The sequence below is a fragment of the Corythoichthys intestinalis genome, chromosome 1, assembly GCF_030265065.1.
Source record: "Corythoichthys intestinalis isolate RoL2023-P3 chromosome 1, ASM3026506v1, whole genome shotgun sequence".
Lineage (NCBI taxonomy): Eukaryota > Metazoa > Chordata > Actinopteri > Syngnathiformes > Syngnathidae > Corythoichthys > Corythoichthys intestinalis.
Genome location: NC_080395.1, coordinates 12690956 through 12709872, shown reverse-complemented (window position 1 = coordinate 12709872; position 18917 = coordinate 12690956). Strand labels below are relative to the sequence as shown.

The following is an 18917-nucleotide window of genomic DNA, read 5'->3' as shown; positions in this document are numbered from 1 at the left end:
TTTCAAGGAACGGGTGGCAAGCCTACCACCACATCAACCGCGTACATTAGATGGTTAATGATAGCCAATACGTAGCCAATGTGAATTTCTGTTTTTATTTTCTATTATTTTTTTAAGTTTTTAAAAACATCATATTCATCAGTTTATCAATTCATTTATAGCATAGAATTTTAAAAAACATGAATAATGATTTATGTATAAAATATAAGCAATTATAATATTTATTTTAATTATCAAAGTCATTTAAAACAACCTGCTTTCAGTCCAGGCCAGGGGTGTCCAAACTTTTTGCAAAGGGGGCCAGATTTGGTGTGGTAAAAATGTGGGGGGCCGACGTTGGCTGATGACCTTTACTTAGAACAATATATTTAAGCAAATTTCAGCAAGCGATTCTGTGCGTCACATTTGCTTTGTCATTTTTTAAAAATAATTTCAACAATCACGCAACTAGCCTTTGTGGCGTTCTCTTTCGACCCTCGGGCTCTTGCGAAATCTTACTGTGAAATTAAACTAGCTTCAAGTTGCTTCAATTTCTTGCAACGTATCTTCCCTGTAATCTTGTTCTACATGTCAGTGTGCCTTTTTTGGTAATATCGCCTCACAATGAACTCTTTAAAAACAGTGAGTGTCTCTTTGCAAATGAGGCGGACACAGTTGTTACGTATTTTAGTGAAGAAATAGTCCAGTTTCCACCTATCCTTAAAGCGTTGGCCAACGCAGTCAACTTTTGTTGTTGTTGTTGATTATCGCCATTTTAGAAAATTGGAAGATTCACACGGGGTAATATTGCTTAGAGTGCTGCTGCCTTTTAGTGGGTAAATGAGGAGTAGCATTTAGTGCAGGGGTCTCAAACCGGTCCTCAAAGGGCCGCAGTGGGTACTGGATTTCATTCCAACCAAACGAGAACAATCCCTTTTCACCAATCTGGTGTCTAACAAGTGTAATCAGTTAATTGCAGTCAGGTGCTGCTTACTTTAGCAGAAACCTCATTGGTTGAACTGTCTGTTTTGGATCTGTTGGAACAAAGACCAGGACCCACTGCGGCCCTTTGTGGAATCGGTTTGAGACCCCTGATTTAGTGTGTAAGCTACTTCATATGCTGGCAGCAGTACTGCTGACCAATTTATTAAGTCTGTGCGTGGGCCAGACGTTATTGATTTTATGACAGAGGCCGGGAGCCAAATGAAATTTGTTCACGGGCCGCATTTGGCCCCCGGGCCGGACTTTGGACATGTCTGGTCTAGGCGTTTTGCCAACAGCGACCTCTCCTGGCTGTTCCTTCTCTTCGCCTCAATGTAGTTCTGCCTTGCACTCTTCGTTAGAAATGGTTAGCGGAGGGGGAAAAAAGCTACATTAAATGAGCCTGAGAAGCTTCAATGGTTAAAAATAAAGCGCGTTCATTGTAATGTTCCTTGATGGAAGAAGTGCAGCGGAAGCAGGACAGATAAAGGATAAAGTCAGTGAATACATTTACGAAATATTTAAATTCTGAGCCTTCAAATTGAGGTATTGATAGTGATAACTAGAATTTGGATATGTTGATCATATTTATTGAATATTTTTGACTCCAGTGATGTAAAGACGTGATGGAACTTCCAAACTGAAGTTTCAGCGCCTTAACGTTACTACTTCCGGTTCACTTGAAGTAGCAACATCTATTTACTCATCCAGGACTTGCTGTTCTTTTTGTGTTCCCTTCTCCTAACCAAACGAGCGCCTTCAAAACATTCTCATCGGGTAAGTACCGAAGATACAATTTAGTAGACTAAAGAGTCCTATTTTAAAGCATAGTGGAAGTCGTTTGACGTTATGTTGAAGCTTCGCATTTTGCCTAACTTAGTTTAGCTTAGCACGCTACCCAGATAGCAGACAGACATTGAAATGATGTTGAATCAACATTCCGCTGTCAATCTTACATCGTTTAATCGACTTTGACCCCCGATGTTGATTGGTCATCACTTTTGCACCCTCGGTTAATGTTGTTCCAACGCACAAATCCTTACAAACCCTGAACGTCATTTCGAATATGAATGACATTGGAACGACGCTGAATCAATGCTAAGCTTTCCTTCATTTTCAACCATGATGCTATTACTGCTGTCAAATATGGTGGAAAACACAGACAAGACTGAAAAAGCAGTTTCTGCTCTTGCACTCCTCTTTAAAAGAAACTGCTGTATTTTAAGCTAAAACAACTGTTGTGTTTGATGGAACAATATGTCTATATGCTGCCGTAGCAGATTCATGGCACAATAAGCCCCCGAACTTTTTAATTTGTCCGTTTTACCCTGAAAACCCCCGTTTACAGACGTCGCGCAACCGATTTTGTTTCAACCCAGCCATAAACCACAGGTAATTAATAGGGAATGGGACGTACTACGTCACTGTTTGGACGCGCCTCCATGCTGGCAATATGATTTACTTCCGGTTCGGCAGAGTCAATGCGGATTGTAACGTGTGGTAGTGCTAAGCTAACTCTTTCGGTGTTTTAGAAAGAAAATACGGGTGCTTATTGTTGCGTTACCGGGTGCAACAGCATCTCCTACGACAAAAAAAGGGGTTAGGAAAAATGGACTCACTTTTCACCGTTTTCCTGCATGGAGGACCAAATATCAGATCACGAAGGTACGACGGATGGCTGGATTGCAGCGGTTCGTCGGAAAAGCATTTCTTATGATCATATTTCTGCTGGAATGAGAGTGTGTTCCTGTCATCTCTACTCTTGTAAGTTGAACGATTTATCCACTTTTGGTTTCAATACGTTTTTCTTTTTTTACACCGTTGTGTAAATCTGCCTCGGTAGCAATGCTCGCCTACTACGACTCACCTACCTGTTGTGTTCCTAGGTAAACCTGCTGACAACACATCCCGATTTGTCACCATCTCTCTTCTTGGATCATTTGACAAAGAAAATTTGTTCAATGGAGTGGTTCCATTTGTCCTGTGTCGGACTCAAACAAGCCCCTGCTGCAGACGCCATCTGGGTCTGCCCTTCTCGTCGATGAACTGCGGGCTTTTAACTTGTGAAAATGCAAGAACTGTAATGCACATATTTATTCTGCCTGGCTATTTAACTATGGCCAGTGACGTATTATTATTATTATTATTTTTTTAAACCACTTTGACAAAGACACGTTTCATTGTAATGTTGAATTTATATATTCTATTATTATTTTTAAATTATAATATTCTTATTTGCACTTATGGAGACTTTAGACTGTCAATTCAAATAGTGTTGGAAAAGTTGCAATACCTAAAATAGAAATTCAAGAACTGTAAAGTACATATTTTTACACCTTTATTTACCTAAGGCCACTGGATGTTTTTTAACTGCTTTGAAAAAATACAGGTTTTGTTGTGATCTTGTATTTATATAGTATATAGCTTTTTATAATGTATTATGTATTATAATATTTGCTGCCCCCTGCCAGAGTGTGGGCCATTTTGTACTAAAAGGATTTTAAACTGTCAGTTCAAATACTGTGTTGGAGACTAGTACTTGCAATACTTAAAATGGAAATGCAAGAACTTTAAAGCACATATTTATCCTGTCTGGCAATTTACCCAAGGCCAGTAAATAGTGTTTTAAACTGCTTTGACAAAGACACGTTTATTGTGATCTTGTATTTGTGTATTACTTATAATTATATAATATTTGCTGCCACCGTCAGAGGGTGGGCCTTGTTTGCACTAATTTAAAGATATTAAACTGTCAATTCAAATATCGTATTGGAGAAATTGCATTACTTGAAATAAATCTATTGCAACTTATCAGTCCCAGTTCTTGTCTACAACACTGTCCAAAAATTGTCAATGCATATTCCAAATAGAATAACAAAATTAAGTCACCTGACTTTGTAATTATTACACCTGTTTATTATGAAGACCTGAAGTAAACAACAAGCAGTTACAGTTTGTCAAGAAGTTGTTCAAGTCATGTTTTGGTATTCATATTTTATTGACTTTTCACAACAACACTTGGGATCGTGTTTGTAAGAGCAGAGCAAACTGAAGTTTCAGCATGCACTCTTCGCCTTTTCAACCTCTCATAACGCTCCGATGTGGTGCGCTTGACCTCAGAATAACCCAAGAAGAGATATGGTGACCAATCGGGATGTGTTGTCAGCATTTCATATGCAGGTTTTCCTAGTAACACAACAGGTAGGTGAGGAGGAGTAGGTTAGCATTGCTACCGAGGCAGATTTACACAACAGTAAAAAAAACACACAAAAAAACCGTATTGAAACCAAAACGGATAAATCGTTCAACTTACAAGAGTAGAGATGAGGGGAATACTCTCATTCCAGCAGAAATATGATCATAAGAAATGCTTTTCCGACGAACCGCTGCAATCCAGCCATCAGTCGTGCCTTCGTGATCTGATATTTGGTCCTCCATGCAGGAAAGCGGTGAAAAGTGAGTCCAGTTTTCCTCGCCCTTTTTTTTAGTCGTAGGAGAAGCTGTTGCACCCGGTAACACAACAATACACACCCATAATTTCTTTCTAAAACACCGAAAGAGTTAGCTTAGCACGACCACACGTTACAATCCGCATTGAGTCTGCCGACCCGGAAGTGAATCATATTGCCAGCATGGAGGCGCGTCCAAACAATGACGTAGTACGTCCCATTCCCTATTATATTTATTATTCAAAATGTCTGTCGTTTTTAGCTTAGAATCATTCATTGGTTTATCTTATTTCATTTTTTAAAAAAACGACTTTAGAAAATTATTCTCTCACATATTTTAAACTTTTAAACAAATTATGTCACAATGAAAAAAATGGCGTCTGTAAAAAAAGTCACGGATATCTACCTCATAACTATCGCTTAATTGTATTTTTTTGTTAGTGTCGCATTTTCTCCGATATGTTAGATAATAAGTAATTGATCCAAAAAAAAAAAAAAAAAGTTGGAAAAAATGTTTAAAAGGGTAAATATATGAAAAAAAAATCTCGACCACTCCTTGATGTCTGCGATTTCGGAATCGCGACCCTTGTTATATTACCATGTTTCACCCATAAAATCCCAAAAAATCTATCTGTGGCCATTCACAGCTGTGTCTTGACACTCAGTGCTACATGCTACATTGAGTTTTTGGATTGAAACAAAGTAGGTACGCGATAATATCTCGTTAAAGTCATGGTGTCTGTAATTCTGTTCTCGCGTGCTCTCACCTCAAGATAGGGTTTTACCATATAAAAAAATATTAAAAAAAAAAAAAAAATGCCGTCCTGCTCAAAATTTTTCTTCCCCCCCCAAAAAATTGAGATTTTAAGCTTTCCAGTGATGTATCACACATGCATATCGGACAATTTTGAAATTTGGCTAAATTGGGGTTCTCAGAGCAGAACTTCAAGTCGCCTGAATGTTTTCCGCCATATATAGAGGTCCTGCATTATTTACAGAGAGAATAAACAGCCAGGCTGTCTAATAAAATATTGTACATGAACGATAAAAAAATATTTAAAAATCAAATAATTAAAGTTAATATTGAAGAGAATAGTACCTTTTCTCGTAGGCACCGAATAACTATTTGCATTATTCTAACACATTTGTTATAATAAAGCATTTAACCATAGTTTAAAGAAACAAGCAGACTTTACTCCATGCCGTTTGACACAGTAAAGCAGACCGGCTTATCAGCCCTCGGCTGATAAGCAAAGGAAAAATATGTCGCCATATCTTCGGTGGGGCCAGGACACCCCGGCCTACCAAAGCAACAAGTTTGATAGCTTGGCGCCTAGACGTCAAGGCATGCTGAACCTCCCACCTCAGTTGCCCTAGCAACTACTACCCAACAACGAAAGATGCCCCACGAATGTGACCGCCCAAACTTGCAACAGAAGAATTATCCCTAAACAACACCCAGACACGCCTTTCGTCCTGCCCACTCCGCCGCCGCTTTCAAAAGCAGGCATGAAAATCCCTCACCTTTCGGCGAAATTCGCTGTTTTAAAGTAAAAAAAAAAATGTGACCAACGTGAATTGTGTAGATCTGAGGAGAATTTTTTTAAGGGGGGGGGGGGGGGGTTGTAATTCCATCTAACTAACTAAGGACGTTTTATTGAAGTTGCGAAGCCTGTCGTGATATGCAATGAGTCCATATGTCGCTAGGTAAATACAATTAGGGCGATAATTTTCACGGCTGCGTTTTACCCCCGCGTGCATGGGTGCGTGCGTGCGTGCATACGTTTGTGTGTGCTTGTAGATGACATATGACACTCCAGTTCATTTCACAGATGTTTATTGGTAATCAACACGCCGTAGAATTACAGTTCAGACTAGGGTTGCCACCTTTCAGAAATAGAAATAAGGGACGCCCCCCTCGCGCCCAAAGCCTTGCGGGCGAAAAAAAGGGGCATCCCCAAAACTCCTAAAATGCATAGAAATGTATGTATTTTTAGATGAGAAAACTGTATTGTGCACAATTCGACGTGACACGTCAAACATTAAAAATTGCATTTGCAGACGAAAAAATGAAAAAAAATTAGGCTTGTCAAACGATTAAAATTTTTAATCGAGTTAATCACAGCTTCAAAAATAATTAATCATATTTAATCGCAATTCAAACCATCTATAAAATATGCCATATTTTTCTGTAAATTATTGTTGGAATGGAAAGATAAGATGCAACACGGATAGATACATTCAACATACTGTACATAAGTACTGTGTTTATTATAGGGCTGCAGCTATCGATTATTTTAGTAGTCGATTATTCGATGAACTGGTTAGTTCGAGTAATCGGATAGGGAACATGAAAAATTAAAATAACCTGAGCGAAACCTCAAACGATATAAAAAAATAAATAAGGATCCATGTCCAACAAAAGAACAATGTCGAGCTTAAATGCTATGAAACGCTAACTTTTTTTTTTTTTTAACAATTTTCTTAACAGATGGTTCTGACACCTATTCCCACAAAGAAATGACTAAATATACCTAAAAACTAAATTAAGAATGCATTAAAAAAATCATTAGCTCATACAAAAACTTGGCTTATGTTGGTCTTAACATGGAACAGCTGGATTCAGCCATGTGAAATGAGGCAGACTAGAGGGCAGTGTATCCACCCAAATCAATAAAACTAAAGGCAAACACTTTCAAAATAAACCATTACAACGCCACTTTAATTAAACGAATACTCGAATCAGCAAAATTTAATTCAAATATTTTTTTTCCAATCGAATCCTCGAGTTAATCGATTAATCGTTGCAGCACTAGTTTACTATAACAATAAATCAACAAGATGGCATTAACATTAACATTCTGTTAAAGCGATCCATGGATAGAAAGACTTGTAGTTCTTAAAAGATAAATGTTAGCACAAGTCATAGGAATTTTATATTAAAACCCCTCTTAATGCTTTCGTTTTTTTAAAAATTGTAAAATTTTCAATCATGAAATAAACTAGTAGGTCGCCATTGTTGATGTCAATAATTACACAATTCTCATGGTCATAAAATCAGTCGCACCCAAGCGCCAGCAGAGGGCGACAAAACTCCAAAAAACACAATTAACAAGTGCACATGACCCTGTGCTGTCATTTTAATCTGTTTGGGCGGGGGATGTGCGTTAATTGCGTCAAATATTTTAACGTGATTAATTAAGAAAATTAATTACCGCCCGTTAACGCAATAATTTTGACACCCCTAGAAAAAAATCTATGAGTGACACCAAAAGCAATGACGAAAAGTTTTTTTTTTTTTGCAGAGTGTGAAGCTGTTAGCGGTTTAAGAAATATACTGTACGTCCGGTGAACATTTCAAAATAAAAGCACGTCACGTTCATATGAATAACGATTTCTGGAGTTAATACCACATACTTCAGAATTAATACTATAAGATGTAAATACTGTAATACTACGGAATTCAGATTCTACACTAAGAATAGCTTTAAAATAACATCCTTTTTGAAAAATATGATTCGCAATGAATATTATAATTATTATAATACTAGTGTATATAGTAGTATACTATGATAATAAAGCTAGATATTTTTTTAAGAATTATTTTGAATCATGTTGGAAAGGCGAAGTCAGTGTAAAGAGCAAAATTTATCAGAAAACCGGTGGGATGCCTACTGTTTCGGCTGGGGTGATTCCGGCGACTTGGCTGGGAGGCCGAATTCCTTTTAATATTAAAATAAAAACTTGCCAAGATTTTTTTTTTCAGTTGAATCACAACAATACAAAACTTTATTAACTCTCAGTAAAGTTCTTTCAAACTTTAAGCCTCCTCAGTCTGACGAGCTTTGCTGCGAACTTTGCCACCATCGCAGTCAGGGACATAACGTAGCCACTTCTGCACAACAGCAGCAAATGCATATTGTGACGCGTCCATCCCTATCTGCCTCTTCAGTGAATCTGAAAATTCCAAACAAAACGGCATTCACAGTTCATATCAAGGAATTCAAGCAGGTGTCATTTTTTAGTTTAATATATTTCAGTATTTGTGGTGAAGTGAGTTTCTCAACCAATCCCAAACCAAATTAGGGCTACATATGGGAACGGAGCTAGCTAGTTAGCTAGCTAAGATGGAAAAATGACCGAACTGTCTTTGTGTTCCATAAATTAATTTAGACAAGGCTCAATTGTGTCATATCTAGTGATTTTAGGGATTTCATTAGAAAAGAATTATGTTTGCCTGATCTAAGTTCTACTTAGCTAACATCCAGGCTTGGTAGGTCTTCACATGTATGCCAATCACAGCAAATACACCATTTCTTACAATTTCGGCAACTTTGTCACGTTGTGTCAAGCAAACTGATTTATGTACAACTTTGATGACAAACATGGTTTATTCTACCGTAAGACATGACTGTTGATAAAGGATCTAAAGAAAAGCAACAGGCGTACCTTTAAATATGGCTATCCTTAAATACAGCGTTCTCAGTGCAGTTCATTTGAGGTCACTGTCTTGCTGCTCAACCACAAACACAACTGTTTTTTTTCTTTACCATAACCCCCCCCCCCATCCATAATTTGATGATTTTTCAATTATATTTGCCGGTCAATCAAAAATCAACTATTTGACAACAGTATTCCATCAACTCTAAAACAATGTTAACCCAACCATCGCTTGACACACCATAGAACAATGTTGTTTCAACGTCACGATCAGATGTCATTGGTATTTGCAATGTTGATTTAACATTGTTTATTGTCGAAAACTTCGATGTCCACCACAATGATGATTTTGATGGCAAATCAATGTTTATTCAACATCTGGGTTGTTAATACATGTTAAAGAATTCCGATTGCTTTGGCTTAACGCCACTTCCAATTTGCAAACTTTCTTTCCTTTGGAAAAGTAGATCGGTTAACATGAGTGATTTACATTTAATTGTATAAGACCCTTCTCGACTTGTCTTTAAGATGCGACAAATTACTACTAAGTGAACGCCAACGCAATCCCAGACATCCAAGTCAATGCGGAGAGGAAATTCAGGTCACGACGAACAACTGCAAAACGAAAATGAGGGTAAGATCATCACATTCGTTGTTGTATTTTTCATGCAATATCAGACTTGCTTTGATGTGATTGTGATCATTGAATGTGACTGGAGGCCAACAAGCCCATATCTACGTTGGCCGAGAGGTGTCAGGCGAACTGATAAGTCAAAATACTTTGCAAATAGGAAAAAAAACACGAACCCCAATTGCAAACGCTTTGCAAAAGGAAAAAGCACGAATGCAAACTGCCACAACACGATCTCCACTTCCTAAAGCGCGATTGTAAATCGGCAAAAGCACGAAACCCGAATTGCGAATCACAAACAAATTCGGGTCCATTTTGCAGTAAATTGGCGGTCTTGAGATATTAATTTTGAGTGATGACGTCCCTCAAAGCCCCTCATTTACAGCAAAATGGTTCAGAAGTGGTGCCATTCATTTGTGCTACGTTCGTGCTAGTTGTTACAACACCCCTCTGTTATTCAGATAGTTGGTATGCTCCATTAGCCGCGGGAGCTAAGCTAAGAAAAAGCTACGAGTGACGTCACAACTCGAAATTAATATCTCAATAAAAGCATCATACAGTATCTACAAAACCGTTGCAGCACAAACGATTGAAGTCCTTTTTATTTAAATTTGCATCTGATGAGGCGGGGGGCGCAACTTTATGGTCTTTGCAAATGTCTTGCGAGCCTTTTGCATTCGTGCTGCGAGCCATTTGCTGTCGTGTTATGGCAATTAGAGTTCGTGCTTTTGCCGATTTGCAATCGCACTTTAGGACTTGGGGATCGTGTTGTGGCAGTTTGCATTCGTGCTTTTTTTCTTTTGCAAAGCGTTTGCAATTAGGGTTTGTGCTTTTTTTTCTATTTCGAAAGTGTTTGGACTTTGCATTTTGCCTGACAACTCTTGGCCACCGTACATATTTGACTTGCGAGACAAGGCTCACTGTAACGATGATCTCACGATATCGTGAGAACACAATTATTAATACAGGGGCCAATTGAACTCAATATACCTACTACTTCGATAGCTCTTTACAAAAACCCGAATGGTCCACAAAGTGCATTACAACAACAATATAGTTCATGATAAATAAAAGGCAGGAAAGTATTAGACAATGACACTGGTACAAAAACAAAAACAACAAATCTTGATGAAAGTCTAAACAGCAAATAAAACAGGTAAAATCCAAAGAATCAAAACCCTGAAGAAAATTAACCAGGCGACTCCAGTTTGAATAAATGGCGAGTCTAAAAAAGTGGGTCTTTAGCCGTGATTTAAAAAGGCCTAGAGTCTTAATAGTACGGATTTCATGGGGCGGGCTGTTCCACAATCTGGCGGCATCAACTGCAAAAGATCGATCCCCCCACTATTTAAGTCTCGACCTTGGAACTTGCAAAAGAAGCTGGCTGGTTGAACGAAGAGCCCTGCCAGAGTTACGAAGATTTAAAATCTCCGACAAATAAGATGGAGCCAGGTCATTAAAATAATTAAGAACAAACAATAAAAGTTGGACATCAATTGTAAAATCAGCTGGAAGCCAGTGGTGGGATGATAGCATGGGGGTAATATGTTCACGTCTGGGTGTACCGGTTAAAAATCGAGCAGAGGCATTTTGAACAAGATGCAGATGATAAATAAAGGAAACATGAAATATGAAGTAAGTTAATTCATCTATATACTAGTCCTTCTAATAAAAGCCTTTAATGGCGTACCGTACGCATGCTATTTTTAGACCGTGACGTTGCATCTTAAAGTGTAAGTAAAGTAGAAGTGGAACATTATAGACCCGCCCTCGCATAGAAAGTTATTTCTAGAGCTGGGAATCCTTGGGCACCTAACGATTCGATTACGATTCAGAGGCTCCGATTCGATTATAAAACCATTATTTATTTAAAAAAAAAATTTTTTTTTTTTTTTAATTGTTTTGTACATTAGTTCCAAAATTGTTCAAAAATACTCTCAGGCTAAACCAAACTACTATTTCAGTATCAAGTTAACATATAGCAGTAAACAAATATACAAAAAAAAAACTAAATAAAAAACTCCAGTCCCCATTCTGTATCAGCAGCTTTAAACTACTTTCAATTAATTTAATGTTGTGAATCAACCGTTAAAGTTGTTAAAATTGCTCCTGTTATTCCATAATTTCTCTTTTGTCTACTTTCAACATGTGAAAGTTTTAAAACTATTTTAAAGATAGATTCAAGTCAATATTTTACCGATTTAGGAGTATTTTAGATAAAAAGTTAATTAGGTTCGCTTGGAAGGTTCGCTACAACAGCCTTGCTGGGAAGTGTACTGCTTTAAGATGGCGGCCGTTTACTAACGCCCGCGTCTAGCTTTTTGTAGATGTGCTGCTAACGATATCGAATCTTTATTGCATCTAGTCCTATATAAATGATATCTACCGTAACATAATGTGGATGTACTTTGTAGCAGCTTTTCGGCAACAGTCAGGTATGTTTTTTTTTATCTCGTGGCATGAGTTGAGCTAGAGCCGTGAGTTGAGCATTGGCGTTACCCGAGGGGCCGGGTAATGAGAAGCATGATGTTTAGCTACTCTTGCTCCGTCCCTAATTGCGTACCGAAGACCGCGCGGCGCGCTGAGTGTGTTGTACTTCTGCTTTACTTGGCATATTTCAATAATCGGAATATGGATGTTTGTGAAACGTTCTCGAATCTTCCACGGCCGAATCGCGAATAATCTAAGAATCGGAAATTTTGCACACCTCTAGTTATTTCTGCTACTTTTCTCTTGGTGTCTTTCAAAAACGAACATGCCGATCACACACTGCTTTTTTAGAAGTTGTAGTAACAACTCTAGATATTAAGACATATGGAGGATGTTTCTTCATACGTTTCCCGAAACCGAAAACTCAGAGGAAAAAATGTGAAGAATGAATCAACTTGCGCGGACTTTTAACGGCAGCTTGGTGAATCCATTCACATTTCATCTGCAATAAACATTTTGTTGGGTTGGCATGGTCTTCCAGCGGACAAAGAAGTAAGCCATTTTGATATTTTTAACTTTTTTTTTTAGCGTGACATTGTGCTGTGCTGCTTCTGTCTGACAATGAATGACCTGAAAAGAATTAAAATGGTATCTGACTGCCAGTTACCTTTTCTGTTGTAAAAAAATAACTTTAATAAGGGGGAAGTGTAAATATTTGCTAACAATGAAAAAATTAAAAGTGTTCGTTGGCTGTCACAGAGTAGCATTTGCAATCCCACACAAAACTAACTAAATTACCCCCAAGGACGGTCAGAGACGTAGACAACCAGAGGATACAATACAGAAGAAAGACAGGGCTGGTTAAAGGATAGCTTGTTGAAACAGGAGAATTTCATTGTCAGTTGTGTCGATAAAAAAGCTAAGGCTATGCTTAGGTCGGCTCGTTTTTTTCGTGTTTTTCAGCATTCAACACTCAAGCCCTCTCTTTAACTGAACATTTTATGTTCTTCCACATCTTTGCCAGTGAATTTGGCACCATGGACATTTTTGGAGAGAATTGGTAGGTTTAGCTCTGTAAACATCTCCTTCGTACACGATTTCCATTCATTTCTTATGAGGGGCAAACGGTGGCGTGTCCCCCCCCCTTAGCAACAGTAGCTAATGTCATGAATATTAATGAGCGGAAGTGACGTGTTGCTTGCGGTACGCCATTGACACAGTTGCGTATAATTAATCCAAAATATATGAAAGTGTCATCTTTATCATTACATTGTGGAAAATAATGAACTTCATCACAATTTGCGAATTTCTTTTTTTTCGGAATGACCTGTGGATTTCTCCCCGTATTATTAAAAAATATGCAATTTTTTTCCCTCCCAGTGTCCCGCCGATGTCACTGTAGAAGATCTTCACCATGAGAAGCACAATCTCCTCCATGTTAAACAGGAAGAGGAGTCTGGGATGCCGTACATCAAACAGGAGGCAGAGCCAGAGACCCCCGACATGAAAGAAGAAGACCAGGAAGCTGAAATCTCGCAATTTCCATTGACTGTCATTGTGAAGAGCGAAGAAGACGAAAGTCCAAGCGAAGAGACAGGAGCAGCGAACCCCTCGAGCAACAGCTCATTTAAGCACTTGACAACAAAAGGAGAGGAAGGAACGCAACCGGACAGCCTCTTAGTTCCGCTTTCGGACAGCGACGACATAACGTCACATTCTTCTGACTTTAATACTGGTGAGGAGGATGATGACTTTAACCAAAATGATTCAAAATCTTTAAACAGGTCATCATTGAAAAGAGGCACAAAGGAATACGCGATTGGTAAACGTTATCCCTGCTCAATCTGTGATAAAACATTTTCTTCGAAACATTATCTAAAAGCACACATGCGTACACACACCGGGGAGAAGCCTTTTCTCTGCACATCTTGTGGTAAACAATTCACTCAGAAGAGAGATTTAAAGAAACACACACACAGCCACACTGGAAAGAAGCTTTTTGCCTGCACACTTTGCGATAAAAGATTTTATCCTAAGAGTAATTTAGAAACGCATATGCGTACACACACTGGAGAGAAGCCTTTTGCCTGCTCATTTTGTGGTAAAAGATACGCTCAAAAAGGAACTTTAGTAACGCACGCACGCACACACACTGGAGAGAAGCCTTTCGCCTGCACACTTTGTGATAAAAGATTTTCCCAGCAGACTCATTTAAAAATACATAAGCGCACACATACTGGAGAAAAACCTTATGCATGCTCACTTTGTGGTAAAAGATACACTCAGAAGACTGATTTAGTAAGACATAAGCGCACACACACTGGAGAAAAGCCTTTTCCTTGCACACTTTGTGGTAAAGGATTCGCTAAGAAAAGAACTTTAGTAACGCACGCAAGAAGCCACACTGGCTAAAAAAAAACCTTTAAATTGCAGCGTTTGACAAAATATTCCTGCCATGCATTTTGTCAAAGAATATTTTATTCATGCTTATAAAAACACAAACTTTAAAGCGGAAATTTGAACTAAGGTTGGCCAACCATGTTTTTGAATAATATCAATGGCTAATCAATTATAAGCATATTTTCATTATTTTTTTTAACGCAACCCTTCCAGGTTCTTTGTTTAACCCATAGCAACGCCCTTGACAACGAAAATGCTTTTCTTCGGCAATCTTCGGAAATTATGTCACACCGGGAAGTGCGAGGGAAGTGCGCCATAGAACAATATTGTTTGTTGCATTGCTTCTCGGTAAGATGCTACTGCGGTGTGTGGCGATGTTTTGTTCTCACTCAAACGAAAATTTGTGTTAGTGGCCAAAGGATAGCGGGGCACGTAAATGGACATCTTTCATTCGCACGAAGCGAATGAATTTCACGCCATCATCGTGTAGTGTTCTCTAGTGCGAACACTTCGAAGATGCCTGCTTCCTTAACCGGTCTGCTTATGATCAAGGATTTGCCAAAAAGTAAGTGTGATTTTTGGATAGATGACTGATGACTTTGTCAAAGCAGAGCTGCCAACTGTTGTGGAATGAACAGTATGAGATAGCGACGTTAGCCGAAAGTTAACTCGTGGCAATCCCCGATCATAGTTGTTGATGCGTTCGCTAGGTTAAGCGTGTTTAAATTGTGCGTTATCTACGATCTTGTCCGAAAGGTTTAATCCACTGTCAATCGGGAAAGAGGTGTGGATATGCATATATGCGGGTCGGCGTCGCGGTAATTCACGGTCACGTTGCCGTAAGAGACACACACCGCCGGTGAGTTTGTGCACATTTATTTGTATTTGTATTATGTATTTCCACCTTCATGCTTCAAGCGTTGCATTGCATTTGTACGGTTCGGCGTTTCTTTCACGGTGATCGCTTGATAACCTTCTAGTTTGTGTTTTATGTACGAGAGCCGCTGACAGGTGACAACAACAAGCGTGTTGGTTTTAATGTCTGGCAGCGAATCAGCGAGCGCGCAGGCCACGCAGTGAATCATGGGAAATGTAGTCTCGGGACAAAACTGAAGTGGTGCTTTGTAATCTGTTCGCTTGTGTGAAAAAACATTTCCTCACGCCATTAGACGCCACTTCCTGCCGATAGCCACAAGCTGTGTTCGTACTGTTAGCTCCATGTGTTAATAAAGAAACAAAGTTGTCAGCACGTTGTGTGTTTGATGCATTTGTACACAAAAAGCTCATAACAAGACACTATGCACGATCCGTTTAAGAGACGCTGAAGTAGTAGGAGGCGAGGAGGAGATCAGTGAGAAGCAAAACTTTGCGGTCGAATGTGGCGGCAGTCCGCTATTATTTTGTTTTCCTATTGTTGCCACAATAAAGTGGAGAAAGCCATCAACGACTCATCTCCTTCTTTCCCCCCAACGTTTTTATATTATTTTATATGCATGAGAGCTGCCGGATCTGCCAAAATGAATATGAAGTCTGATTATTATTTTTTTTTAACAATGTCATCCGATAGACAAAAACATACAATTATGTGCAAATGCCTGCATCTTCAAATCATGAAAATAATAACAGCCTATAGCTTACCAATCTTGTAATCTCGATGGGTCTTGTATCCATTCCATGTCAGGTAGTCTAGGCACGTTGTTTGCATCCTGATTAGCGTCTGGCTAATACATGTTAGGTCCAACATAAAATTCCAAGCTCCTCTTCTTCCTCCAACTCTTCATAAACTTGGATCTCCTCCCTTGCGCTCGATCTATCGCTTATATCGCTGTTTGAATCATTGTTTGAAGGGCTTTGTATGGCGGCCGTATGTATGGAGTAGAGCTGTCCCGACTAGTCGACATAGTCGACGTCATCGATGACGTAAATCCGTCGATGAGCACAACATCCCGTCGACGGTTAATGAAGGGTTAAAAAAAAAAAACATGCGTGGAAAGTTCAGAATGTCGGATACTCTGTATGCAAGCGGGGAAAGCCAAAAAAAGCGCACCAGAGTGTCCAAAACATTGACTTATTTCAAAGAAACAACGGAGGGTACACTCTTCTGTCCTGTCTGTTCAATGCCAAGCTTGGCTGCACGTCGGCCGTGAATAAACACCTCAAGCGCCGTCACCGTTTGTAATTTTTTTTTTTTTTCATTTTTTGTACACCAGAGGGTGCTGTCGCCTTACTGAATAATAATGTTTCATTGACAATGGGCCTATAAGTGCTATTAGTATTGCCAACTGAAAGGTTTATTTCATGTTATGATTTATTTTATGGTATAGAAAATTATATAAGGTTAAAAGGTCATAAATATATACAGTATATACAGTGATTGCACTCAAGGGAGAGATTGTCAATGATAAGGTAATAAATTAAGGTAAAGGCAATTCATTGATATATAAATAAAGTTTAAAAGGAAAAAGGTGAAAAGTTTTTGTTAATTTCTAATTGTGTTGTTTTATTTGTGTGCACCATAGCTCTTACGGTGTGATTACATCAAGGATGGAATAAAAGTTGTAAACCATCAGTTTAAGAGACCTTTTCAATCAGGGATGCTACACTAGTAAATTCTATCAGCATTTGAACTAATTGTTTATTTGTGATTTATTATTATTTATGTGTTTATTTGTACTTTAATAAATAATTTAAGTGTTCCAATATGTTTTTTTGTGAATTGATAAGCGTCAACAAAAATGTCATTGCTAAATTAGTAAAATAAAAAATTTAAAAATTTTTTTTTAAATTATTAGATTAGTCGACTAATCGTAAAAATAGTCGGCTGACTAATCGGGAGAAAATTAGTCGTTTGGGACAGCCCTAGTATGGAGCTGCCATCGCTGTTCCCGGTGTGACGTATCACGTATCACTACTTGCTGTCTTTAATATCTCCTGCCCTTTTTGTTCATTACTGTTAGCTCAGTGGTCACTCATGAGCGCAGGTGTACGTTTGTGTGTTCAGTCTCCGTGAGACCTCATGAAGCGTGTCGACACAGTGACACACTGTGTTGACACAGTGAGGATACTGTGTCATTGAATACTGACACCTGCTGGACATAAAAAATCCCTACAGGCAACCCACTTGACAGACTGACACTGAATTGATAACATAGTAAAATCATTTAAGTCTTTGCATTCGTTTTGCATTATTCCATATCTTTAAATTATGTGAACATACAGTACTGTGCAAAAGTTTTAGGCAGGTGTCCTGCCTAAAACTTTTGCACAGTGCTGTATATCATAATGTGAAAGTGTAAGTAATAATGAATGGGCGAATGAGGATGCTTGTGGACTTTTTGTTCTGATAACATTTTATTCAAAAACATAGCTTTTTTAATGTTTAAAATTTAGTTGGTTCCTTTTTATCTATTTTTTTAAAACAAGCAATTTCACCTACTGTGGACAACACACACACCCGCATGGAACCAACGATGCCAGCATGCACAAGAATTTCTCAGCCACTTGAAAGAGGTTTGGATAAGATATCCATTGGCTCCTCCAGTATTGAAGTAAATCTGCATTGCGTGCCATGTTCGGCTCAGCCATTCATCGTTGCACTTTTGCAATTTCATCTACTGTTGCATTGCTCCCTTGACTCCCCACTTCGTCATCTAAGTGCTACCAGATCCCATCAGGAAAAAATTGAAGTGGACAATAAATAAATTATAGCTTAATTACCGATTTCTAATAAATTACAAAAAAAGCTACTGTGGCTAAGTAAAGGAATGGCTCTATAACTGTTTATCTTGGGATTATCAGAAACTTCATTCTCATGCTTAGCCCAATAATGCTTCAACATTGAGGAGGTGGCTACTGTTTGTATATGACAGGTTGAAAGTACAAATAAGATTTCACCTGAGAAAAAAAAAAAAAAAACGTTAACAATACAACCATGTTATTTGGAGCCGCGCCGTGCGACATGATCCGTTCGGACCTAGACTCTTACCTTCGCGCATAACACGTCGAAGACGAAAGGCAAGCGCTTTTACCACTAAGCTGGTTGGTTAAATGCTAATGGCCATTCTTGAAGGCATCAAAAGGGGGTATTTCAGCGCACCGCATACGATGGACCCGCGCCTACCTTTCACACTAATATACTAAGAGTTACCTTAAAATTGTATTTTGAATGAAAGATGACCAGTGGGTTTTCCCTATGTTGCGTCCATTTCCACAGCATGTAAACAACCGGGAAGTAACCGTGAGATGTGGATTGTTTCAGCAGCTCCATCGCGTTGACAGACGCGCTTCCTTTTGAACCAGTTTGCCGCGTCATGACTGTGTCGACACCGTTAAATGAGTTCATGCATCGGTCCCGTGATTTTCTTGTAGCGATACGCGCACCGACGCAGGGTTTGCTCCATGAGCTCGGCGCGCGCTGGCGCATTAGTATCACTGGACCCACGTTTGACAGACGTGCATGGGGTGGGCGCACCGCTGCCCGCTCCTCCCCGCCGCCGGAGCCGCAGGTCGTGCGGAGTCGCCCCATGGGATAATTGTGAAATACGGAGCAACTTTTAATTCCTAATTACGGAACGATTCCGTATTTCAAGGAACGGGTGGCAAGCCTA

The 18917-nt window shown here is 38.9% G+C and overlaps 1 protein-coding gene across 3 annotated transcripts in view; it reads left to right on the top strand.

The window, feature by feature from the left end:
• The first annotated feature begins 1362 nt into the window (after positions 1-1362).
• Positions 1363-18917, top strand: part of LOC130915759 (gastrula zinc finger protein XlCGF57.1-like) — a 35602-nt gene continuing 18047 nt past the window's right edge. Inside the window, exons 1-4 of one of the 3 annotated variants that reach the window (XM_057835822.1) lie at positions 1368-1456; positions 1672-1737; positions 9378-9483; positions 13291-17450. In XM_057835822.1, the coding sequence (XP_057691805.1) occupies positions 9478-9483; positions 13291-14322 (1038 nt within the window). In that variant the 5' untranslated portion in view covers positions 1368-1456; positions 1672-1737; positions 9378-9477 and the 3' untranslated portion in view covers positions 14323-17450. Of the gene's footprint in view, positions 1457-1645; positions 1738-9377; positions 9484-13290; positions 17451-18917 lie in introns of those variants that run through there. The other 2 variants (XM_057835801.1, XM_057835816.1) reach the window with 2 other exon arrangements.